This window comes from Tenrec ecaudatus, chromosome 13, assembly GCF_050624435.1.
Source record: "Tenrec ecaudatus isolate mTenEca1 chromosome 13, mTenEca1.hap1, whole genome shotgun sequence".
Classification (NCBI taxonomy): domain Eukaryota; kingdom Metazoa; phylum Chordata; class Mammalia; order Afrosoricida; family Tenrecidae; genus Tenrec; species Tenrec ecaudatus.
Genome location: NC_134542.1, coordinates 29443235 through 29470315, shown reverse-complemented (window position 1 = coordinate 29470315; position 27081 = coordinate 29443235). Strand labels below are relative to the sequence as shown.

The 27081-nt window shown below is 41.9% G+C and overlaps 1 protein-coding gene across 27 annotated transcripts in view; it reads left to right on the top strand.

The window, feature by feature from the left end:
* The window catches only part of MAP2 (microtubule associated protein 2), an 81135-nt gene that overhangs the window by 17423 nt on the left and 36631 nt on the right, over window positions 1-27081 (top strand). For 4 of the 27 annotated variants that reach the window (XM_075529571.1, XM_075529569.1, XM_075529568.1 and 1 more), the window contains exons 2-7: window positions 2132-2245; window positions 3764-3841; window positions 14926-18678; window positions 18887-19093; window positions 19270-19404; window positions 22905-22966. In XM_075529571.1, the coding sequence (XP_075385686.1) occupies window positions 2132-2245; window positions 3764-3841; window positions 14926-18678; window positions 18887-19093; window positions 19270-19404; window positions 22905-22966 (4349 nt within the window). Of the gene's footprint in view, window positions 1-2131; window positions 2246-3763; window positions 3842-13063; window positions 13307-14925; window positions 18679-18886; window positions 19094-19269; window positions 19405-22904; window positions 22967-27081 lie in introns of all 27 variants that reach the window. The other 23 variants (XM_075529588.1, XM_075529587.1, XM_075529584.1 and 20 more) reach the window with 19 other exon arrangements.

Genomic DNA, 27081 nt, shown 5'->3' with positions numbered 1-27081 from the left:
TAGGTGTCCTTTAAGCATTTTTTTAGGATTAGGAAACAGAAGTCAGAAGGAACCGAATTGGGATTTTCACCTGGATTGCTGTGATGCCCATGGAGATATTCGCGCGCTGTCCCTTGCTTGACGAGAGGCAGAAGCCGGAGTGTCGTCTGCGAGCGTGGTGCAGAGAAAGCTCTCAGGAAGCGTTGACTGGCTTTCTCCAAACACCCTCCCAATAGGCAGATGTTGTCGTCACGTGGGCTTCCCGGAAGTCAGCCAGCAAAATGCCTTGAGCATCTCAAAGGAGAAACACAGGATGTTGCCGGGATGTTTGCTCTGTCCCATTTTCGCTTGACAGGACCATTGCCGCCTTCCATTACTGACCTTGCGCTTTTCATTCACAACTGTGTAAACTGAGCCAATTGAGATGTCCACCATGCCGGCAATTGCTTCTGATCCCCGTTGGCGATCCCCGTCTATGAAGGTGCAAACAGGATGAACCGTTTCCTGCCAAATCGACGTGACTGGTCTGCTGCAGCACGTGTCGTCCCTTCTTAAATGAGTTGCCATCCGCAAACTTCTGGGTTCTTGGGGCCGTTGTCCCCGTACGCTTTTTGCAGGGCATTAATGATTTCACGATCCTTCTACCCAGCTTCACTATAAATTTAATGTTGGTTCTGACTTTAATTTTAGCAGAATTCATGCTGCTCAAATGGGGCTTCTTTTAACCTTCTTAGTGCCTCAGACGAGATCCTGTTCATACATGTTATAGCAAGTTTTAGTTACTTTGGTGGGAAAAAATGTTTGAAGTCCATCATTTCTTTTTCATCATATGCATTTTCCAGGAACTGTTTGAAGACTTCTCATATTCATTTTATGACAGTGTCTCCCTTATGAATAAATATGATATGGTTTTAAAGATTTATAAATTATCCCCTGAGAAATTATTGTTGCCCTTTGTTTCTCTCAAATTTTGTCTTTCCAGAGTTTTCATGGTAATTCTCTTTCTCTCTTCTTTTCAAAATATTTTCTTGCGATTTGGGTGACATTTTACGGAGCAAGTGAGGTTTCCAGCCAATACCTGGTACAGATTTTGCTTTCCTGAGCCTGTTGCAATCGCCATCCTGTGGCTGCACTCGCCCACTCCCTCCCTGTGGGGTTTCCCATCCCCCGCCCCATGGCTCTGCTTAAAGAGATCCTTCACACTGATCCTGCTAGCCCATATGCATTCTGAGGCATCTTTTGTAGGCTGAACATCATAGCATTTCAACAAATCAGAAAAGGGAAAAAACAGCGTCTGTGGCCCATGGTTCACCCCTCAGGTCTGGAAGGGAATTCACTCCCTAGGTAATTTTCAAGCAATTGAATGGTCTACAAAAGAAATCATAACAAGATGTAAGTGCACACACCTTAGAATAATCTACTATTTGGGATCAAGAGGACAACATTTATCCAAGGCAAACTACAGAAGGGTTAGGGAAAGAGCAAGTGGAGACAGAAAACACAGGGAAGATGGCTGGGTGGTACGGGCTTACATTCAGAGGGCTGCCGTGAATGAGAGAGAGTGAACGAATCTGTATGAGTCATTCAATGTAAAACTGTGGATAGGCCCTTTAAGCCTTCCCCTGATTCGTAATGAAAATTTTAAATACTTTTTAAAAGATTAATTTTAAAAAGTAACTATTTGAATGACATTTTTCTTGAATGCATAAAAAGAAGCACATAAAATACATTTCCAGTTAAATCCAAAATGAATCATCTCTTCTCTTTGATTTTGTTTTACTAGGTACAAAATTAGTGTCATTTTGTGTAAACAGCTTTTTAATAAATTGCCATACAAAATTGTTATCATTTTTACACTCTGTTTAGCTCCAGAGTGTCAATTTATTTCTTCATTTTTTGTCATCTCTGTATAGATGTGGATATAGATATAGATATTATATAGCTATCGATATTTGAACACACACACACACATAGGCATGCATACACATAGGCTTTGTGTGCATTTGATCGGTAATTTTTTTTTAATTCTAAACTTTGGGGGGAGAAGACGGAAGAGGAAATTCTAATCAGTGGTATTATGCGAGTACTTTTATTCCTTGGTGTCTGTTTTGGAGTTCTCATGATTACATATTCTTGTTACTGTTTATTACAGAGGAGGTGTCTGCACGGATAGTTCAAGTAGTCACTGCTGAGGCTGTAGCCGTCCTGAGAGGTGAACAGGAGGAGGAAGCGCAGCGTAAGGACCCACCCGCAGCTCTGCCTTTAGGTAAATGGGAAAAGTCTCAGGTCAGGGTCCTGCCGGCTGTGCTAGACCACAGAACCAAGTCTCCCTGCCCAACGACAGCCCAGGTCATTTGTTTCATCTTTGCATCTGACACCCACCGCCAAATGCCTTTGTTGGGGACACTGGCCAAGCACTAGCCGTGTTATTTGGTTAGTTTGTAGGGATGGTAAACATAGTTAGGTTGGTTCTTAATTTTCCATCTTCCAGACCACTATAGAGAGGTTTTGCAAAAATAACATCACTGCATTTTGATTTCATGACCCGCACTTGTAGAGAAAACATGCCAACAGTTTCTCTAGAGATGATTATTTTCTTCTGTGGCTTTTGGTGGCCGTCTCTACCACAGTTCTGAATCCTCTTGAACTGGCTAGATGAGACTCAAAGCCAGACTTCATTAGAGTCACCACTGATTTTTGTGGCCTCCATGAAGTATCACTCTTCCCTTGGATCGCCGCTACCTGAGTATCTCTACAGTACTGCCCTTCCCTGGACTACAAGTCAAACATTATGTGGAGATAGACAGGTAATGTACCCCATGCTTGCCAAGGAAAACATTTGGATTGGTTGCCCTGCTCAGTAGGTGATCATGGGGTCAATAGACATGAATATGTACATACGTAGATTCATGTAGAAATATACTAAAGAAGACTCTCTTCAGTTCAATATATGTATTTATCTTACAATATATGTATTTATCTTACATGAATGTATCCATTGTGTTTAACTTTCTGATCAATACTCAGTTATTCATTATAATACAAAATATTCTGCTCCCCCTACGGCAAGTTAAAGTTCACTCTGCAGTTGGTGGAAAATGATTTTTGACTCCCACGTACTATTTTTCTCTTAAAGAAAGAGGGGTAAAAGATGACCTTACCTGAAACTTTAACCTTAAGTTTGTCATTTACTTTGATTCTGTGAAGTACAAGAAAACCCAATCTTAAAAAAAAAAAAAAAAACAACAGAAACTTAAACTTGCTACATTGAGCCTTTAGGGCTAGTGACCTAAAAAGTCACCAACCTCTGCTATGAAATTGACATCGACGTAATCTTTAAAACAGATTTAGCTACTGGCCATGAATGATAACGATTTCCTTTAAAGTCCATTAGCCTCAAATCAGAAGTCCGAAACCAGGTGAGTATCTTGAAGAGGCATCATTGGCGGTCACCGTGAATGAATGACACCCTTTAGAATCTACAGCCTTTGTCATGGGCTCTTTGCATACGACATCAAGACCAGAAAGTGTCTTAGCTTCCACTAGCACAGGGTGTCTGTCAAAATAATACTTTGAGAAATATTAAGTGCTGTTCTTTCTTGTTAGGTTTTCAAAAGCATTGAATCAGGTAATGAGGCTAAAAATAAGTCAAGGGCAGTCTTCTATTGAATCTTCCCTGAATTGCACAGAGAGACCTTCATTACGGATGGCAGAACTGCCTACACATCTAATGGCCTAATAGGATGAATTGTTGTATCTCATTTTCCCATTGTTTGATCCTTAGCAGCTGAAGAGACAGCTAATCTGCCTCCTTCTCCACCCCCATCACCAGCCTCGGAACAGACTGTCACAGTGGAGGAAGGTAAGACCTATGGGACTTTTCGGGGTTTGCCTTCTGACAAAGGGTAAATAAGCTGCTTTACCGAGGACTGGACTTCAGTGTGGATCGGTATAGGACCCGGCATGCCAGATGTCTCTTTCAAATGGTGAGGAAGAATCAACAGCCTTAAAGGAGGGCAGAATCATGTGTCCATCTAAAATCAGAAAAAAGAAGATTGTGAGAAAGCAAAAAGGAAATACCTACTTGATACAGGAAAAGACAGCTTTGTGTTTTTAAAAAAGCGGTTTCTTTAATGTAGAATGTTTTCACAGAGAAAATGCAAGGATGAAACTTCCTTTTAAGTGATCCAATGAAAACACGTGTAAATGTCATCCCCATCTCTAGTCGGAGTCGATTCTTGATCAAACCAATACTTCCTTCTGGAAGTGTCAAGAAGTGTCTCTCCTTTGCTCATCGTTGTATTGCCAGGTCCTCCTGGAGGGCTACGCCATAGCAAAACCTCCATAAAAATGTAAAGAAGTTCATGAGTGAAACTGACATTGAGATCTGTGAACTGGAAGCTTCCTTCCTGCTGAGACCTGTTACTGCTTATGAATCTAGTTAGGCATTTCCTGCATATGAACTGCCTTGTCAGCTTTTCCCGTCTCCTTGGTTAAACAGGAAGGATCTCTTGAGGACTATTTATTCAGAATTTGAGATGAAAGGCACTACTTGACAGCAAACTATTGTTCATTCTCTGACCTACATCAGTTCGTTCAGGTGTATCATTCAAGGGTTATCGGAAAAGACAGTCAGAATTCATTTGTTGTTCCCACCTAGTTTTGTTTTCATATGCTAACACCGGGAATTTAATATGAATCATCTTAATTGCTATCTATTCATTCTTTTATTTCACTTCAAAATTATTTTCCAGTGTTTGAACTTGAATATGATACTTATCACAAGAAACCCATTCTCTTCTTTTAATTTATAATTATATTAATTTGAAATAGTTTTTTATTTCCTAAATATACAAATATAACTCATTCGACTATGGTCTATCAGCTCAAAGATAACTTCATTTTAGCGAATGCTTTGTTTTTAATGAAGTGTGGTGTTTTTCTAAATTACCACTTTCTAAAATATTTAATAAACTAAATTCTTTTAAGGGATAACAGAAAATTTGAGAATATAGCATAATTGGCAGCCATTATTACTGAATTTCCTGTAAACCATGAGTTGATCTTTATAGAATTGAGATTTTAAATTTATAGATTAGAAGGATTCTTTTTGGCCTGAAGCTTATCCAGTCATCCAACAAATATTTATTAGGCACCCTCATGTTCCAGGTAATCTTTAAGTTTTTGAAATACAGTAGTGAACAAAGTGGACATGGTCCCAGTGTATAAGCAGCACAGCATCAGATAGGCAATACAAATTCAATCTAAAACGTACACAAAGAATCTCAAGATAGCACAGAAAAGGGGGAAGAAACCTTGTTTTATTGAATAGTTAGGCTTGGATAACAAAAGCTCTTCTAAGGTATTAACATTTCAACTGATCCCAAAACATGAGTAAGGGTTGGCCAAGAAGAGATGGGGAAAGAGGCATTTTAGGCAAAGTGTCCAACATATACAAAGCCATTCAGATGTTCCAGAGCACATATGCTATGGGGACTGAAGGAAACCCCTCATTGATGGATGTTGATGAGAAAAGACCAGGAGTGGTGAAGGGGTTGGAGAACAGGCAGCCAAAGGCAAGATTCAGACGCAATGATTCCACTCCTAATGCTTGCACCCTAAATGGGAAGCTTTATGTAACAGTTTTGTTCCCTTTGGATCATTGGATCTGTTTCTGAGACTCTGCTTGAGGACTTTCAAGTGTCAGAGAGCCCTCGTAGGGCTGTGATGTTGACCTACTCTAAAGCTCTCTCTGAAGTCAAGTAATTTATTCTTCTTCCACTTATATTGGAATTGGAACAAGAGAAGAAGAAATAGGGTCATTCCACCTACCTGGGGATTGTCAAATCAATTTTGTGGAGGTGATTACAATAGATATGATCAAAATATAAATAAGATACAGAATAACTTTTAAATTTCAATAATGGAATTATATAAGTTAGAATCTATTCCCAGGATGTTACCATATATTTATGGGAAATGTCAACTCATTTTAAATGGAAAGGAATTTAAAGACACTTTAACATTTTTTAATGCAGACTGTATTTTGATTGTATCATTATTTTTATTTTTGAAAAAAATACACTTAACTATATGAAGATCTGATCATTTTCTTTTAAAAGCAAAACACTAAGCTTTTTAAATATACATGTTTACATCTATAAATATATATACACATATATGTACATCTATAAATATATACACATATACATTCCTTTCAAACTGCACCTCATTAACTAAAAAGTCAGGTAGTAGTCTCACTTTAAATGTAGGAGACATGTGTGATCCTGACAAACTAGCTCCACTTTCATTAAACTGCAATCAACAGTATGTAGAAAAATATCATTTTGTAAATAACCAGTTTAACTTTGTCAGAAAATAAATTACAAACCACGACCAAACAGAACTCAAGTGATCAAATGGTCAGTGGTTTGTGCAGAAGCGACTTCCATTCCATTCATGTAATGGTTTGCAGCAGGCTGGAGGGAGGAGTGGGTGACTTGGCTTGCTTTGGCAAGGGGCGTCTTTACTGGCTGACACCCTTCAAAGTGGTGTCAATCCCAGGACCACAGTGACCTCCCTGCAGACAAACGTAGGAAAGCTCTTGGATTAAACTGAGTGAGACATTGATTTGGAGGATATGCTTACTTTGTGTTATTAAGGAAGAGACACGAGAGCTTCTGCTAAAAGAAATTTAAGATACAAATTACTCTCATTTTTGAATATTTATTTATTGTAATTGATGTAATACTACTCATTCCCAGCGTTTGCATCTATTGGAGGAAAGATCCAAAAAAGGTTTGGATGCAAAATTGAAACAAGTAGCCCGCTTAGAAATATAAGTAATAAGAAAGTAAATTGGTCTCCTCCTATGTTAGAATATCTTCAGATTAACCTCCCTTTTCATTTCGGCCTACACATAATAGTTGGCATGTAGATGGAATTATTAGTATTTGGAGCTGATGTAAAAGGATTAGAATCATCTAAAAAAAAAAAAAGCCAGGAATCCCTCTGCTCTCATAGGTTCGGTCCAGAATTCTACAGTGGTGTTTTCTTGCGTCATGGATATGGTGAGATCACAATTGCTCATCTGAGAGCACTGTCTCCTCTCTAGCATTCTGAGGCAGCAAACACAGCTGGCCACCTCATGAGTCCTCAGTTCAAAGCTTGCAGAATGGAAAAGGCTTAGAGATGGTGGCGAACCATACAAGTGGAGCCAGCTGCCTTCACTCATACACTGTGATGTCTCACACAGCAGGCGCAATCACTGGGGCACTACTGCCCCATTCCTAAGCCTGGTGTCTAGTAAAGTGACTACCCGTTTGAACCACAGGGGTTGACATTCCAAGACTGAGTTTTGTGTGACAAGCCTTATTGTTAAGCCAGTAGCAGGTTGACAATTTTTATTTTTTGAATGAAAGCAAATGAGGACATTTTTTTTCCCTCCATTGAAAACAGGTAAGCTTCATTTTGAAGATTATATTTATACACGAGAGCTATGTTTGCAAGGCTGCTCTGTCCCTTATTCTATCTCATTCTTCAGTGAAATAGAGTGGCTCGTGACAAAAGTAGGGTCCTCACCAACATCCATACTTACAATAAAAGGATACATTCAGTCCTGCAAAGCAAAACTGCTGTTATACAATAATTTCACTTTGCATAAGTACTTCATAACTAGCGTTGATGGGTCAAGTGAGGGGAAAGAGCAGGCATCCTTGACAAGTTGGCTGTCTATGCTGAGAGCAAAGATGTTCACATGTCAAATATTGTGTTTGCCACTTTCACTGATACCTTCTCATTTGAACCTCACCTGAGGTGGGGAAACCCCAGACACCCACAGAGATGGAGATTATTCACACTTCACTCCGCTGTCATGGAGGCAGGAAGTGGCTTATCCAGAATTCACATCGAAGTACTAGCAAACACAGCCCGGCTGCTTCCCTCAGATTGTCTTTTACTGTGAATAATATTTTCAAATGAGAACTTCTTATGACAAGCTGCTGAGCTAATTACCTTTCTTCAAACGACACCCCAAACCGTTTCTGTAGGTTTCCCTCTCCCTGGGTTGCAATCTACCAGCACCGACCATACACAATTGTGCAGCATTTAAGAATCTGCGGTCTTCTACTATCAGCACTGGAACCAAGTGTACGGTTTGCCTTGGGCTAGAAGTGCTCTCTTCTAAGCTTGCCTGCCCTGGCACATCGCTGGGATTTACCAAGGGGGTTCAAGGGGCTTATAGAAAGTCCACTGTCTTTCCATTTCCTATTTCCATGAACCCTTTGTAGCTCCCTTGTACTATCATGGAGCAAAGGCTCAGTAAGTTTCAGGTGACTGCACCTCGGAGACTGCACCTCGGAACACCATAGAACCAACAGCTCCAGACACTGCAGTTGTTTTGTCTCAGAGATACTTTTCCACCGAAACGCCTGAGGTTTTATTGGTTTTATTTGCTGCTCGGGGTCAAAATCAAGGTGATCAGAATAGGAAACAGGGTTCCTTTGAAATGTTGATGATCTGAAGCAAGCCTCTGGGCTGTTTTTACATTTAGACACTTTTCAAAAGAAGGATGGCAACAAGCTCCAGGAAGCCAAAGTCTTCAAAAGGTTGAAGCATCCAATGACTACTGTCGGTAACCTACCTGCCTATGGCTTTGTATTCTTTAGTTGGATGCTGCAGTTGCTATCCTTCCCAGGAAATACAGGTGGGAAAGCATTTCCACTTATCGGTTGCCCATCTAACCAGGTTAGCACATTCGAAGTTTTAGAAGTAACTTGCATTCATGAGAGATTATCAGTGAGTCACTGGGAAATATGAATGGCTAATAAGATAAGGACTTATGATTCAACCAGTGTCGTAGAATAGATCTTAGCCAATTATCTTCTCTGCTGAGAAATTATTCTGAGTTTAACTAAGATTATCAAATATAATGTTAGGCTTCTGCTGTGTCATGATATAATAAGCACCATGCCTGAGCACGTTCTGAGTACGCATCCAGCGAGTGTGTCCGTGGTACAGTCACTAAATCATGTGTTCAGAAGATTAAAAGTATTCTCTATACCAAATGTTATTTTAGTATTCTTGGAATTTCAGTGTATTTCCAGCTGCCAGCACCTGGTGGCTGAAAATAAGTTACTGCCCTAAAAATATGGTGCACTTAAAAATTAATACAGTAATTCTGTCACCTTATATTCCAATAGAAGTTCTAACTATATGCATAGATACTGCACATTTTTGTTTTTATTGCTGTTAGGAAGTTTTAATATAATTTATCTGCAAAAATAAATAGTGATCAAGAAAGTTACTAACGTGCCGCATAAGCCAGCGGTGTGGAGGTCAACACTACATTGAAATCAAGTATTGAACGTTCACATAGTCCTTAAAACTCATTGTGTTATACAAGAATCCAAGTGTGAAGCAGACTGATCTGAAGTTCTGCATTTAAGGAGATATGCAGATAATGCAGATTTCCAAGCAAGTAGATACAACAAAGGCCAGAGTTCTTTTAGTATTTGATGAGAAATTCACAGTAAGGATTTGAAACATAAAAACAGTTCAGAGCTAGTGCTACAAAGGGAACTCTGTAAAATCTTGAGTCATCTGAAGCCAAAGACCTAGAAATTCTGAAGTTGCATATGTATTAAGCTTTCAGAAGAGAAGAAAAATGCCAAAAGAAACACGTTTATAATATTATGAACATTATTATCCAGAAACTCCCATTGTCTTGTAAGTGAACTTGTGTTCAAAATGATGTCCCAAGCTATGTTTTATCGTTAATGTCCAAAGAAGGAGCTTTACGGACTATATGTCTTCGTGCAACGTAGAATAGTACATTGTCAATTTTCATAAAAAGTAATATATATATATAAATTTTTAGTTAAAGTTATTAACAAAAAATTAAATGACCCAAAATGCTAACCACTTGGGCATCTTTGATGGTTAAGGTTGTGCTTCCTACAGGACTGTTTTTCCTCCATAATCACACAGGTATCGATGCAAATATGTTGCTAAGAAGAATGTATTTGGGGGGAAATGTTTCTTCCAAAGAATGTATTTTTGTGGGTGTGATGCTTTGCTTCTCTTCCAATGTTTCCTTGATGATTCTGACTCGTTCCAGGGGGCGGGGTGGGGTGGGGTGGGTGGAGGGGGGTTGTCTCTATAGATCATTTCTACTGCACAGTAGAGCTATTGATGCTTTTGATTCACTGAGGTGAATGGCAAGCTTGCTTGGAGGATAGTCTAAATTCAGTTGCTACCGAAGCACGACACATTCACTGTCTCCCATTCCCCATCAGCTTGGTCTCGCTCGTTCTCCTTCATCCGCCTTTGCTGCTTCTGTGGCCCTCTGTGTCCCCGTGCAACTGTCTGTCTCGTCCGTCTGATCGTGTGTCTGTCTTGTCCAGTTCTCCCTGCAGTGTCTTCCTGTGTGTCTGTTTGTAGATGAAGGGGCTGAGGATCAAGTGGGTCCTCTACACAGGTTCCCCAGCCACGAGCCTGCCACCAGCGGGGAGAGGCGTAGACTGCTCGCCCCCTCCATTTCCGTGTCTGTGCCTGATGATGACCCTTATAATTCCGATGAGGAGTACTATGAGCATCCTTTGTTCAGCTCAGAATGGACAGCCTCCACTGTGCCCCCCAGTGTCACAGCGCAGAGCGCAGAGGCCCCTTTAAACCAGGAGAAAGGTGAACCCAGCATGGTCCCCTTTTGCTCCTCCTCCCCGCAGCTTTGTCTCCACGCAGCTTACTGAGTGCCTGCATTGCTGGTGGGAGGGGGCGGAGCCTGCTTCTTCCATATGACAGTGAAGTCTCAAGATAGGTTGTGTCCCGCCAAATGTCTCACCACTTATCATCTGCAAGAAACCTTCCCTGGGCCTGTGAGCACTTGTGGCTGTCATTGCTTCTGAGAAGGAAGAGGAGGGGGGGAAATAAGAACACAAAATTTATTTAATTAAAAGTATAACTCCTCTCTGCTGCCTACATAGAAATATGAGAAGACGCTCCTACCCAAACACCAGAAGACCCTTTATGTTTGTCACCCCCCTTGGATATGTCCTGCAGACTTCAAGACAATCCCTCTGGTCTTTAGTGCTGTTACTTTGTATAACTCCTGGAAAGAGAAAAAGTCAAGAATCTCATAGAATAGCACAAATGTTAGGGAACAGATTTATTTCTCCAACTCACTTAATCATATGCAAAGATTGCAGCAGGCACCCCAGGTGACTACTTCTTAGTTGGAGCTGAGCTAAATGAAGGACATGATGCGTGACCTTTATCCTCTTGGCCACATCAAGCCCAAGATCCCTCATGGTGATTGGCTGTGGTGAGGTAAAGCACGCTGCCCTGCCTCACTCTAACTAGATAATCCTTCTGAAGGAAAGAGAAGAGAAGAAAAGCTTTGCTTAGCTGAAAGGGTCGCTTTCATATTCCTGTAGTCTGCAAAGATCCATGATAATAAACTTCTTAAAGCTTCTTTTTTAAAAACAAAGGCATTTAATTACTCAGAATCGCAGAGGAAAATATATTCCATAAACTAAGTTCTTAATATGGCTGTAATACAATTAAGAAGATAGGATTTTTACTCTCTCTATATAAACATGATTTGTAAAAATGTGAAACTGGAAAGCTACATACATAGTCACAGAGATTTGGAAAATATGTAAATAACTTGATTAAACTTCATCCAATAAGCTATCGATAAAGCACCTATATTAAGAATCTTTTAAATCTGTGCCCAAACCCTATAATTCATGGCATTATAAAAGCTGCCTAAATAATAGCATGTTTGAGTCTGCATTTTTAAATGCCCTTACATAATTTAATTAAAAAGGGAAAATGTCTGAGTACTAAATGTGAGGCGATAGATGGAGTGGTTCTTATTTTTCCCGTCAGAGGGTTTAATATTCCACTCAAATGTGAATACCTTTCTATCTACTGCATCTCTTTCTGTCTGTCTAGTCTCTCTCCCAGTACCATAGAAACAATTTATAGTGTTTCCTCAGAAACTTGAATTTGGAACAAACAGCTTAAAACTTTCCCTCTCACTTTGCAAGGGATCAAATATGACTTATTTTTACTAACACTGGAAATAAATGTGAAAAAAATGAACAAAATAATCCATTTACTGCATAAGGGGGAGGGGAGAGTGTTGTTGTTTTTATATTCTTAAATGCTAACATTTTCCCTTGGAATTTGCATCTCCCCGGGGACCGCTCTGCAATTTGGTTGACACTCCACTATGTTTCCTTGGCGGGCTGATTCAGAATTGCAGGACTATGACTTCAGAGCTAACGAACACGTTTTCTTTCTAGCTGAAATATTAAAGAGAATTATACATGAACTACATTATTGACATTTCAGAGGTTTACTTCCACCTGAAAAAACATCACCTTTTCCAACATCATAGGCACGGACTACGTTGAAGTAAAATAACTATATAATCTTTCACCCTGGCAACAACAAATTTCATGTTAGATAGTTATGATAAACTTTGTGATAAAGCTGTTAAGATAATGGATTGGATAGGATTTTGAGGCAAGGTCTTTTTGGATGTTGTTTCGCTTTTAGTTCCCAAAGACTCCTTTAGTGAAGTTTGCATGCTTTAAATAGAGCAATCAGGCATTCTTATGTAGACTCTCCTGCTTTGGAGAAAACAGCGCATAGCCGACAAATTTCACGGGATTCCCCCCAGTACATCAATGCAGCTGTCTTTTTGCAACCATCTGGTGGCCAGCAGCGCCAGCTCTTAAACCCAGCAAGCTTTCCACGTGTGTTCCATTGACTGCCATGTCCACCAAGGGAAACACAGCAAGAAAGCCCTTTCAGCTCTCAATTTTTAAATAAACACCTTTGCAATGAGACTTTAGAAAGTGTCATGATTCATTATACACAACCATTTTCCAACCAATACATAATGGACGTTTGCTAAGAATATTAATTTCCTCCTCAAAATGGTAAATGGAAAAAAATGCACCTAAGTTTCTTGTGAGATCATTATAACGGAGCTGAAAGTGTTGCTTGTATAATATTTCTGTCGTTTTGTGTATTGTTCTGTCATCATGATATCAACATCTTTTTCATCCCTAAGAAGAAGAAGCGCTAGAGAGGCCGATGGCCGAGGAGGAGAAACCTGCTGCTCTTCCCCGGACAGAGTGTGGGGCGGCTATGTCCTCAGACCAGCACGAGGGCCTTGGTGAAGGCCAAACGGAATCTAGTGAGAAGGCCAAGGTAGCTCCTGAAGAGAGCGCCCCCTCAGGGACCCCACTTGAGAAAAGTGTAAAGGTTACAGAGGGGGCTCCGGAAGTAAAAACCCCTTCCTCCGCCCAGGAAGGTGTGTCTTTCCGGGGACTTGCATGCATTTTGTTGCCAATGATCTTTGGAGCAGTGTATCCAGCTGATGCCTTTTCTTTGCTGTTCCATTGCTCGGTCTCCCCTTGCTCACAAGACCACCGTGTCCTGCTTCCTGGGTAGTGAGGATGGCTTGCGCACGTGCTGTATGACAGCTTGATGTGACAGAAGCCACTGCTGCCGCTGGTTTCTGATTTTTCGTTGCCAGGATACAATGCGCTTTGCAGCCAGGCTGATGGTGCTGTGTGGCCTGTTGTTGTTTTGTGTTTTTTGGGTTTTTTTGGCTGTTTTTTCTTTATCTTTTTGTTTTCCCTCATCTCAAACGTTTGCCAGTCACATTGCTAATACATGTGTATTTTCATTTGGGGGGACAGCAGTTCATACGCTTTTCTTTACAACCGCAGCGTTGTTTGTTGACTTCAACTTTGGCGCATCGAAGCTTACGTGGTAGACTCGCTGTTGTTTGCAACCACAGTGTGCTCACACCTTTTTGCGCTTGACCGAGTATGGGTGGGTTTCCTTTGAAGCTGGTGCTGATGCTTCTCATGTAATCTCCTCTTCGTGGCAGCCAGCCTCTCTTCATCACCCCTCTTCCTTGAGTTTGCCTTCATCTACCCTGTATTAGAAGTTCGGGAAGTATTTCTTTTCTGTTGTTACAACGGGACACACAAGTACATACGTAATAAGGCAATGGTGATCCAGGTTGTGGCTCTGCAAGAGATGGCTGAATTTTATTATTTCTCCCCAAAACATTTCTAAATGATTCCCTTTAGTGATACTGACCACAACAAAAATACCCTTGATTTTAAAACGCAAGTGGAACTTTGAAATCTTTCAGATTGGTGAATAAATAAAAATGGGCCATTTCAACTTCTGAGAAGCATCCTCAAAACCACTGTGCCATTACTAGGCAAGGCTTCTCCAGGTGGTCCAGTTCAGAAAGTATATTAGTTACCGATTCTTTCAAAATTGTTACTCTACTCACACAACTTTGCAGTGATCGCACAATTCATATTTTCTTAAGCCTATGTACAAATGAGAATTTAATGAAATTTGAACATAGATTCAATAATGAAATAATGGGCACTAATATCATTATGAGTTGATTGGTCGTCTGTCCATGGCCTGCCAATTCACTTTCAGATGAAAAAAAGTAAAAGTTAGTAGAAATCAATTGTTACATATATTTAGTACTTCAAATAGATTCTTTCATATCCTAATATTAGGTATTTAGTCAACATTCTTTAATTCATCATGTTGATCTGTGAAAGGCACATGGAAATCGTTCTACTAAATTTTACATTATGTAGTGTTTAGGAGAGACTAAACATAAGCCAAGAGGACAGAAGTGTTTTTAAAAGTAAATGCTTATACAATTATAGTACACGTGACTGCACAATGGGACTTTATTGTAACAAGGCTTCACGTAGATCGCAGCCCTGACATTTTCATATTGATTTTCAAGTGGGTGGCATGCTTGCATGTTCCATATTGTTTTCTTTTTATGCTGCCATTCATTTATCATTTCAAAATATAATGGGAAGCTTACTGCCTGAAAGCAATTGCCGATTACTTGTTTAAAAATCCACCCAATTACTTCAGGTTTGCTTACAGCCTTGAAGATGGAGTCCCAGGAGCAGCACGAGTTGAGCCCACCTACAACTGAACCGTTAGACACAAAGGCAAAGGAGGCGGAGAAGCCAAGTAAGCCTGGTGAAGATCCTAAACACGCTGCCTTAGTTTCTCAGCCAGAGACAACTGCAACATCCACTGGTGGCAAGGATGGGCAAGGAGAGGAAGAAGAAGACAAAGCGCCTCCTAGTCTATTTGGACACACTCTGGATGCCGCTTCTGAAGACTTTAAACAGAAGACCGATTTGAGCTCGCCGGTGCCTGGTATTGGCTTCTTTGCAGAGTCTCCCACTCAAAAAGAGCAAAAAGACTGGTTTATCGACATGCCAATGGAAGCCAAGAAAGATGAGTGGGGGTTAGCTGCTCCGATATCTCCTGGTCCCCTAACACCAATGAAGGTAAAAGACATGCTTGAAGACATCCCCAAGTGGGAAGGGAAGCAGTTTGATTCTCCCATGCCAAGTCCCTTTCAAGGTGGGAACTTCACCCTGCCTTTAGATATCATGAAGAATCAGATGGTTGCAGAAGCATCACCCTTTGCCCCTGTCTTATTACAGCCAGATAACAAAAAATCCCTCGACGAAGCCAGTGGCCCAGAGTCTGCCAATGATACTTCTAACGTGGAAGAGTCCCTGAAGGACAAACCCGACCAACGGGTGGAAGCCCCAGCCTCAGTGGCAATTCCCTCGCCCGAAGGCACACACATTCCTGTTGTGGAAGAACGTACCACAGAGAAAGTGCCAGAGGAAGAGAGGGGGGCCACAATAGAAGCGAGTGGACAGAAAGGAGAACCCTCCACCTCTGGTGGCGATAAACCGTCACTTACTGAAATGGAGCCCCAGCTCCAGCATGAAGCAAAATCTACCATCGCTGACAAAGACGCTGTGCCGGAAGACAGCAAACCTCCACAACTGACAGGTGACGACACCGGCATCCTTCAGACCACCGCAGAGCAGACTTCACCAAAGGAAGCACAGAAAGGTCTAGAACCTACCACAGATAGCTTACAACAAGACTTAGCCCCTTTCCCTTCGGAGCAATCCACGACAGATTCAGCCATGGCCGCTAGAGCACTGGAGGAAGTGTTGACTAAGCCTTGTGCCCTGAGTGCAAAGGATTCGATCCAGGAACTTTTTGACGAGAGGGTTATTGAGCTCGATAGTAAGACCGAAAGTGCGGGAGCCGCAGCATCGTCCGAGCTTGACGTGCCATTTTATGAAGATAAGTCGGGAATGTCCACGTACTTTGAAACGTCTGCCCTGAAAGACGAAGTGACAAAAAGCATCCAGCCAGGCAGCGACTACTATGAACTGAGTGACACGAGAGAAAGTTCCCACGAGTCTGTTGATACTCTATCTCCCTTGCACAAAAGTGAGCCTAAGGGAGCCGCCGCTGCAGGACGAGAACCCCAGCCCCATGTGACAGCACAGGAAGCGGGGTACAGCACTCTCGCACAGAGTTACCCATCCGATTTGCCGGAAGAACCCAGTTCTCCCCAGGAAAGGATGTTCACTATCGACCCAAAGGTGTATGGAGAGAAGAGAGATCTCCACAGCAAGAACAAGGACGACCTGACCCTAAGCAGAAGTCTAGGACTGGGCGGAAGGTCTGCTATCGAGCAGCGGAGCATGTCCATCAATTTGCCCATGTCTTGTCTTGATTCCATAGCCCTTGGGTTTAATTTTGGTCGGGGCCATGATCTGTCTCCCCTGGCTTCTGATATTCTAACCAACACTAGTGGAAGTATGGACGAAGGAGATGATTATTTTCCTGCCACAACCCCTGCCCTGGAGAAAGCCCCTTGCTTCCCAATAGAGAGTAAAGAGGAAGAAGAGCAAATCGAGGAAGAAAAATCAAAAGGCGAGGAAACTATCCAAGCGGAGACATCCTGTGAGTCACCTTTCCGAGCCAAAGATGACGACAAAAACGGCACCGTCATGGCCCCTGACTTGCCCGAAATGCTAGATCTGGCAGGCACCAGATCGAGATTAGCTTCTGTCAGTGCGGACGCGGAGATGGCCAGGAGGAAATCGGTCCCCTCTGAGACTGTGATGGAGGAGAGTTGTACCGGCTTGCCCCCCATGACCAGTGAAAACGATATCGTCAAGACAGACAGTCAGCTGGAAGACCTGGGCTACTGCGTGTTCAATAAGTACACAGTCCCGCTCCCGTCGCCTGTTCAAGACAGTGAGAATTTATCTGGGGAGAGTGGCTCCTGTTACGGAGGCACTGACGATAAAGCCCGAAGAGATTTGGCGACAGACCTTTCTCTGATCGAAGTCAAACTGGCAGCAGCGGGGAGAGGCCAAGATGAGTTGAGTGAGGAGAGAGAAGTCTCCCCACTTACGTCGGGGCCGGGTAGGGAGTTTGATCAGGAAAGGAAAGCGAATGATAAGCTGGAGACGGTGCCAGAAAAGGGAGAACATGTTGATTCGAAAGAACCCACCCAGGAAGCAGAAGAGGCTGGTGCCAAAGTTGAAACATTGGAACTAGGAGTCGCCGGTGAGCAGTCCTGGGCCAAAGAGCTGACAGTATCGAAAGATTCGCCTCCTCTCGTGGCTGAGAAAGGAGAGAAAGGTCTGAGCTCAGTGCCAGAAGTAGCAGAGGGAGAGCCATCCAAAAAAGATGAAGCAGAAGTGGATTTGGCCGTCGAAAAGGCTGACCAGGGTCAATTAGAGGTTCAAGTCAGCGACTTTGGACAGATGGCCGCAGGGCCGGCTGTCGATACTGGAATGACGACAGAGTGGAAACCTGAAGAAACACAGCTGGACCTGGTCCCTTCGTCCCAAGTTCCTCAGGAGACAGCTGCAGGTGCAGGTGGTGAGCCTGGCCACACGAGGGAAGTCCCCAAAGTGAGCGAGACCGAAATCAAAGAGAAGGTGGCCAAGCCTGACCTGGTCCATCAGGAGGCTGTGGACAAAGAGGAGTCCTATGAGTCTAGCGGTGAGCATGAAAGCCTCACCATGGAGTCCGTGAAACCCGACGAGGGCAAGAAGGAGACATCCCCAGAGTCCTCGCTGATCCAAGACGAGATTGCTGTGAAATTGTCGGTGGAAATCCCTTGCGCATCGACCGTCTCAGAGGCTGAGAGCGTCCCAGATGAAAGCGCTGATGTCCAGATGGAATTTATTCAGCCTCCAACGGAAGAAAGCAAAGAAACCCCGGGCATCTCCATCACGCCCTCGGACGTCCCCGAGCCCTTGCTGGAAGGGGTTGTGGCAGAACCCGCGGATGCTCAGAGCGAGGAAGACGAGATCGAAGCCCGGGGAGAGTCTGACAAGCTGCTCTTCCGCTCGGACACCCTTCAGATTACCGACCTGGGCGTCCCAGGCGTCCGGGAGGAATTCGTGGAAAGCTGCCCCGGTGAGCACAAAGGCGTCATCGAGTCCGTTGTAACCATCGAGGACGACTTCATCACCGTCGTGCAGACCGCCACTGACGAAGGGGAGTCCGGTTCCCACAGCGTCCGCTTTGCAGCCCCGGAGCAGCCCGAGGCCGAGGCGGACAGGCGACCCTGCCCTCTGGATGAGGAGCCCCACGGCGAAGAGGCGGCGGAAGCCCAGGCGGAACCCAAGGAGGGCTCCCCGGACGCGCCAGCCTCCCCTGGGAGAGAAGAGGTCGCCCTCCCAGACTATAAGACAGACACCTACGACGATTACAAAGATGAGACCACCATCGAGGACTCCATCCTGGATGCTGACAGCCTCTGGGTGGACGCGCAAGGTGTGCATTCTTTCTTCTTTTTCCGTTTCCTGCTGGCAAATAAAGCCCCATAGCCAAGTAGGGAACAAAAACCAAAAACTCCTTTCCCTAACGTGAGCCCCCTAGTGTCTCTCCTCTGCCTTTTGCACACTCTCTCCGCGCTCTTGCACACCTGTCACTAATGCCTTTGTCGTTGTTGTCGTTTGTCGTGATTTCCTTTGCTCCGCAGATGATGATCGGAGCATCATGACAGAGCAATTAGAAACTATTCCTAAAGAGGAGACTGCCGGCCCCGAAGCTCGGAGATCTTCTCTTGAGAAACATAGGAAGGAAAAGCCTTTTAAAACCGGGCGCGGCAGAATTTCCACGCCTGAAAGAAAAATAGCTAAAAAGGAACCTAGCACAGTCTCCAGGGATGAATTGAGGAGGAAAAAAGGTTCATTTAATAATCACTTCTCTTTTAAATGTGTTTTTCTTTAAGTAAGTCCTTAATGTTCTTTTGTAGAAGAAACTGCCTACCCGCGGTAATTATTTATGACATTTCTTTCGGGTTTGCTCCAAGTGTTTCTCTTTTCCTGATGGTGTGCTTCTTTTGTGTTTTCTTATTTGTAGCGGTTTATAAGAAGGCTGAACTTGCTAAAAAAACAGAAGTTCAGACCCACTCTCCCTCCAGGAAATTCATTTTAAAACCTGCTATCAAATACACTAGACCAACTCATCTCTCCTGTGTTAAGCGGAAAACCACAGGTGACTGACTGTTCGCTTCGGCAATGTGGCTGGCAAACATAGACTTTTTTTTCCGTTCGTTCTTTTTTAATGTCATTGCGTAGAAGCTTCTTTAGTTTTGTTTTTTGTTTTTTCCCCAAGAATCTCAGTAGTCATGAACAATGCTGCCGTCAAGTGTCTTGTATCATTACCCCCCTCCCTTTGCAGAAGAGCCCGTGCCCACCTATTTCTTTGTCACATTCAGACTTCACCGTGCGTGCCTGTATCTCGGCATTGTGTTTTAGTGTCACGCTATGAGGATTCCCGTTTCCGTTCTGTGTGTTTGGTAAGACGGCGGTGACGAGTTTATGTGTGGTATGCATTCTCATTGTTCTGCCTTTTCTCCTCCCTCCTGCTTAAACCCACATATACCCCTCCCGCTTTTTTTTTTAACATGGTTACTGCCAAATCTGTTACTGATGTTGATGAATTTCTTTAAGATCGCCTAGAATGCACAGTGATTTGGGGATTGAAAATGAAAAAAGCAAAATACGGGTAAAAGTGTGGTTTCCAAAATAACCTTTCTCTAAATGAAAATCAACAGAGAAAAACATGAAATTGTCCTAATGAAATTTCCCGCTAATCTCACCCGATTGTATGCCTCTATCCAAATTAGTGGAGCATTCTATCTCTATTCCTACATCGTTTAGTTTACACTTTATCTTGGGGTTTTCTTAAATGTGTCGGATCAAAACTGTCAGAATTCTCTACATAAGTCAGTATAACATTCTAAGATGAAACTCCTTCTCCCTGACTATCTGAGATCCCACATTGTGGTTTCCATCTGTCTTCTCAAACTATACTAATTTTTTAACTTGATTCCTAAATTTGAGTGTAAAGTATCTGCTTGATGTGTATAATGATATTACTAAGGGGCAGACGTTTTGAGGTCATAATAAGATTCTGACTTGCTAATTCAGAAATTGACTTAATTTGCATTATAAGTCTTAAGTGCTTCTATATAAATCTTGCCATGGCTTTAAAGGTAAAGAGCAGCAGTCTTCTCTGATAGGAGAGAAAGCACATGAAGGTCATTGGTGGGCTTTGTGAGAGCCACTGGCAGTGTAAGTGTTTTGTGCTTGTGTTCTTCATTTAGGAATCAACTCCTGCGCTGTCATTCAAGACCTGGTTTCTAAGGCAGGATTTGAAAGTGAAAGGTTAAAGACAAACTTTACAGATAAAGGTTCAGTTTCGGGGGGGGGGGGTGTCCTCTAAATTAGGAAGCAGGAAGGGTTTAACAGTGGGTCTCCAATCTTGTATTATGTCTTATTGAGTTCATTTGCCCCAGTTTTTCACATCATTAAGCTTGATAGTTGTCTTCTACTTAGATTAGACAAATACTGGGGCCTGCAGAAGAATATTTTAACTTGTGCATGAAAATCCTATGTGCCACCTGAAAGGCCTGACAGATGCCCTCAGGTTTGTGGAAATTCCAAATGGTTTATTGTAATAACTACATGACCTTGATGTTTAAATGACTCATTTTTATAGTTTTTAAAAGCCAATCTTTGAGGAAATTCAGTGTTTGGGATTAATTGGCATTTTCCCTTATTCTACTCAGAGTGAGGAAGCCCTGGGGGTGTTGTGGCTCCACATTGGGCTGTGAGCCTCAAGCTAGAGAGTTCAGAACCACCAGCTGCTCCACAGGAGAGAAATGGCTTTCTACTCCCTGGTACAGTTGCAGTCTTGGAAACTTACAGGCGCAGTTCTACCCCATCCTATAGGCTCATGATGAGTGGGCATCAACTCGATGGCAGAGAGTGTTTTGCTTTGTTTGTTTTGTCAAAGATTAAGAAACCTCTACACACAAAGAGAAAAACAAAGGAGTCGTGGATTTAAAGAAAATGAGGACTGCATCTTTGCCCTGTTTCTTTAATGAATCAGCTCTAGAATTTGTGAATAATCTCCCTAGTCAAGCCTACATAGCACACGGCATGTTGCAGAGTGAATGTTTGGGGTTAGAGCAGCACCTGGTCTAAGCATCTATTTTGAAACTCATTCAGGATTTTAAGGATAAGCATTTTCTCTCTTATGGTGGCTCTATGGTTAAAGTATTCAGCTGCTAAGTGCAAGGTTGATGTTTGGTAAATGTGGCCATCTGCTCCAGTCAAGATTGCAGCCTTGAAAACCCTACAGGCAATGAATTCGGCCCTGTCTTAATCAGCCCTGGTGCCATAGTGCTTATGACTTGAGCTGCTGATTGCAGGTAAGCCGTCTGAAACCACCCGTCTCTCCGCAAGAGAGAAACTAGCCTTTCTACTTTCACAAAGAGTTGCCGTCTCAGAAGCTCATAGGACTGGGTACAACTGTTCTGTGGCTTTCTAAGACTATCCTAGGAGCCCTACTGGCTTAGTGATCACACACCGGGCTGCAATCTGCTTGGTCAGCAGTTTGAAACCACCAGCAGCTCCACAGGAGAAAGGCTGGGATTTCTACCCTTGTAAGAGTTACAGTTTTGGAAACCCACAGGGGCTTGCTATGAGTCAGCAGTGACTCTTGGCAGGGAATTTGCTTTGGGTTTTATAGAGTCACCAGGAGTCACAATTGACTCAATAGCAGTGAGTTTGAGTACCTTTTCTTAATCGGGTCTACCTGTGAGTTGAAATCTAATGGCGGCAATAGGGTAAGTGGGATCTACACATATGCTTGAACATTCTGTCTTCTAAGTACAATTTGTTTTACACAAAGTACAATACAGGCGGTTTTCAAAACCAGAAAGGGCTGTTTTAAATTAAGACAGATAGTTAAGTCAGAGAAAACTCATCAACAGAAGACACACTACAGATAATGGAGTTAAAAATTCCAACCAGCAGCAAGAGAAACAGCAGTAACAGATGCGGTGATGATTTCCTCCAGGATGTGCATGCGTAAGACATGTTCTGTATTCCGAGCTCCAAGTCCCTCTTGTGTTTGCTCTCCCTGACAAGCTATTTTTCTTCCCTTGGCTAGTCATGTGGTGCATTTTTACATCAAATAACTGTGTCGTTTATATTACGAAATGAAGGGGTACAGCGGCAATGGAGTTGCCCAACTTCTTAGAACACAGAATGCAAAAGCATCTGCCGGTATACAATGGCTTTCAGATGGGCCAGAGTGTCCCTGTGGACTCTCTTCTATATCTTGTCAGATCTACAAGCCAATCAGTCCTCTCTCCCTGAGTTCAGCAGCTCATACAGTGCTGTGCTGTGAGTAACTCCCATTCCATAAGAGCTGTCCATGTGCAGTGAGTCAGATGCGACGTGGAAGCCACAGGGCATCGTTTGAGGTGCTTTCACTCTGCCTGGCTTCTATTCGTGAGCACACGTGGTGTTCGCCCCATGCTAATGTTATAGAGGTTTCTTCAGTTAGTAAATTTGAGTCTCAAAATGAGAAAAGTCTTGCCTATCATTTTCGATTGAATATCTAAAAGGTATTGAGAGATGCATTATGAAGCCTGTCACCTCTAAGTTGAGGGGATTTTTTGTGTTGTTCTTTTTCAGCAGCAGCAGGTGGTGAACCAGCTCAGGCTCCTGGTGTCTGTAAGCCGGGCAGGGACAGAGCCTCTGTGAGTAGAATGAATTTCTCCTTTGTCTTCCTTTGCAGTTCCACTCTGTGTTGTTTGCAAAGGTAACGGATAATTTTGACTAAGTGGGTTTGATTTGGTTTGCAGTTACCATTTAGATGCAAAGTATTTTAGGCTTTTTTATATATCTCAACCCATTTAATTTTTAAAAGAAACATTTGTGTGAATTTTTAAGCAATAAACGTAGTTCTACACTCTAAAATATTCCTATATATTATTTTAATGACTGTATGCTATTTCATTTTATTTATTTGCAAAGATTTATTCAATCAGTTATCTATGATTGGACTTCTAATTTTTTGTGTCATTTTAACAATTTTACTCCAAAAATCTTTGTAGCTGAACCTCTGAATGCATTCCTGCACACTGCCTTAGGAAGGTTTCTTAATGGTGAAATTATTTTTTGTGAAAGAATGCCCATGTTTAGCATTTTATTCCATGTGCCAAATAGCTCTGCTACCCCTTATTATTCTCCAATTCTATCTGAGAGTTGTCCATGTTCATTGTTCTTTAACTACTTTATATTTTTTGTTTTGTTCAATGAGAGTTGTCCACATTCATTATTATTTAACTACTTTATATTTCTTTTGCTCATTTATTGTTGTTTTTTCATATTTTCATTCGACAATAATATCAAGTATCCTTACTCAGTTATGATTGACCGAAATTTTTAGATCCTAACATTCATTATAAAAGTACAACAGATTTAATTATGTTAATCAGTAGCTTTTCTCCATGTTGAGAGTCTCAGCCATCAAGTATATGCAAATTCCTTTGTTTTCCTCATTTGCTCTTCCCAAAAGTGAAAAGTTAAACTTCTACTTTTTATTTATTGTCAGAAGTAGTGATTTATTGCCTATGACAACCAGGTGTTTAATTTGTCTCCAATCTGATGGGCTTGACATGAATAAAGAGGAGTATCTTGTCTTATGTGTTTCTGGCATGCTCCTGACCACAGCATCTCTAGCTCCTCTGCTAAGTGTTGGGATTTCTTGGCGTGTGCTGAGTTGCATTTCTGTCTCTTGACCCATTTCTAATGAGGCAGTGACAAGTTCTAGTGGTGAGGAGCAGGCCTAGAAGCCGACAATATCAAATCCCTGAACGTCACCATAGGGAACATTTACAGCCTATGCTTTACATTTCTAAAATTAGGGGATTAAAAGATGCTTGTATCACATTAGTTATGAAAAGTAACTATTATAACTCTATGCAACAGTGCTTGCTCCGGCAACACACATACTATTAGTCTATGAAGCAGCATATGGTGCCTCATAGTCTTTGGACAACGAGAGCTGTTACTGTTTCTACAACTACTTGCAAGACGAACGTCTTCAACCCCACTTATAAAAAGCATGACTGTTCTTTTCCCTTTTAGGAAAGAATTCTTAAGTAGACATGGAAAATGTTGAGGAAATTTCCAAGTCTCTTGATATCTTTGAGGAAATCCACAAAGTCAGCTTTTAATGCTTATGTTTATAACAAAAATCATTTACGCAGAACTAATTTTTCTCTTGTCTATGCTCACATACTCTTTGTGAGGCAGGGATAGTTCATCATTGTTCTTTTGTTCCCTCACATATTAGCCTCTTCTCTTTCCTCCTAATACTTCATCTCCTTCCTCTATGTTTCCTCAAAGCCCCTGGTTAATTCTTTATTAATTAATCTCTGGTATTTGGTACTGATCTAAATTGTGAGCCTGATCCTCTCGTTCCTTTATTTACTTGTGTTTGATTGGTAGGTTTTATTTGTTTTGTTTTATGCTTATGTGACACTGATAATTGTCTTCTACAATTTGAGTCAATCCGTTACTCCATTTTACCCCCTGAGCTACACTTTTGATTTTCAGCCTTTTGTGGGTGAGCTCAATCAAAATAGAATGACTTGTGCTGACCCAATAACACTTCCCACTCAAGATGCGAGGCTCTAAAACGAGGAAGAAGAGGTGCCATCTGTGCGTGCTTCTGACCGTGCTGAAGCTGCAGTGCGGGTTTAAACCTGGGAGGGATCTCAGTTTCAACTGTGGCAGCCAAATTACATTAATTATTTATTGATGAGGAATCTTCTGAACGTAGTCATACTTGCCTGTGTTCTTAACAGCGTTCCCTACGAGACACGTGCCGTGCCCCATACCTTGCTCTAAAATGCCAGATATCCAACCCACTTACTTGTAGACAATGTCCTTGGGAGTGAACAACACCTACAAATTAAGTCATGTGATTGTCATGGGTGTTGCCTTCAGTGATGAATTTCATTTTTAAAATGTATAACATCATATCAGCTGTAGCCTGTGCATTACCTTTTTATTAATTCTAGTCTACCTAGGTCCCTGTGTCCATTTCATGTAGCAAATGTATTCATTATACAGAAACTCCTCAGCCCTGTAATGAAGACAATGTAGATTTTCCTTAAATTTTATCTCATTCTTTAAAAAATTTCCATTAGGCCTCAAATAAATGCTATTCTAAAGTCTGTGAAATGGTGCCAATATAGAATTATGTATGCACCTTTAAGATTCTGTTTGTTAGAGAAACAATTCTGAAAAACTCTCAAGATATTTTACAAGTATAGTATCATTGTAGCTTGATTAATGAGATATATTATATACATAGACATTCATAAAGAACATTTTATCTAGACTGGCTAAAATTATAGAATTAAATATCAAATTACATTAAGAAACTTAGTCGCTAAGATAATCTTTTTGAAGAAAAAAGTTTAATCATCTTCTTGCTAACTTCCATGTGTAATATTTTCCATCTTAGTACTTATTTTATAAAACATGTTATTTCTACCTCAATCTTGAACCATGGAACTTCACATTTAGGACTTTTATTTTGGCCTATCCCAGTACTTGAACATGATTTCAATTACTACAAGCCTTATTCTGATGTCTTGTAGTAGAATTATTTTAATTATACAGGATTATTTGGGGAAAGATTGCAATTTGCAAAGAGTTGGCCATTTTGATAAATGTCACTACTCATCAGATGGAATATGGAACTCACTGAGTATCTTATTTCTCCATTCCCTCCAAAGACATAGATGTAATACGGAAGGTAATATTCAGTTTTAAAGTAAACTCGCTGAAAATATGTGGGGTCTATATTCAAAAAGGTAGTAGAAATCCATATTATGAAAAAGATATGCATAGATTTCAAAATAATCTACTAACTTGTCTGAATAGAATCTAGTTTGAAACTTTAAAAAGGATAAGCCATAAGTTTGAAGAGAGCCCCTAACAGAGTAGCATGAATTCTGCTGAAATTGCAGCAAGAACAAACGTCAACTATATGGTGATGTGTGGGTGGAATTATGTGAAATAATTGATGCTTTACAAAAAGTTACGGGGGTGGGGGGAAGATGTCCTGACGAAGTCAGCAGTTTACACCTGTATAGCTTATCTTAGGAAGGCCTGAGACAGTGTTGGAGGTGAAGCTCACAGTGGCGGACTATCTACATCGGTTTTCAAGGAAATAATCTTGTTCATGCCTTCCTTGAAAAGGACCCACAGTTGACCGGAGAAGCAGCAGTCAGTTGCACAGACATAGCAATCGGTTCCGTTTAAACACATCTGACCTAAGAACTAAAGTTCGTTTGGTGCCATACTGTCGCACCCAGATCAGCTGCCAATCAGAGCAGGGCTTTCAAGGGGCGTAGGAAACATGTGGTCAGGATTCTAAAGCACTCGGGGTAACGTTGGGACCAGGAGATGAAGCATGCCTTTGCTGGTCCAGTCCTCAAGACAACAGCATGGCCGAGAGGGGCAGGTGCTTCCCTGAAAGCGAACATGGCTGGTCAGGAGCGAAAGTCATGGGAACGGTTTCTTGGGATGCTCAAGGCTATTTGCTTGGCTTTCTCAGGGGCCAAAGAAAAGTCACATCTGCTTGCTGGAAGAGTGTTCTGAGAAAGCAAACGTTGCAGCAAATAAGGCCTGGGTTCGCTTCACTGGAGAGCCTTTCTTGACCATAACAATCCCCCTGCTCCTTCCTCTCATTAAATGGGACAACCGTGTGAATTTCAATGGGAAATCATCAGGCATCTCCCTTCAAGTCCTTACTTGGCTCCTGACTTCTTTATACTGCCTAATCTTTTTTTAT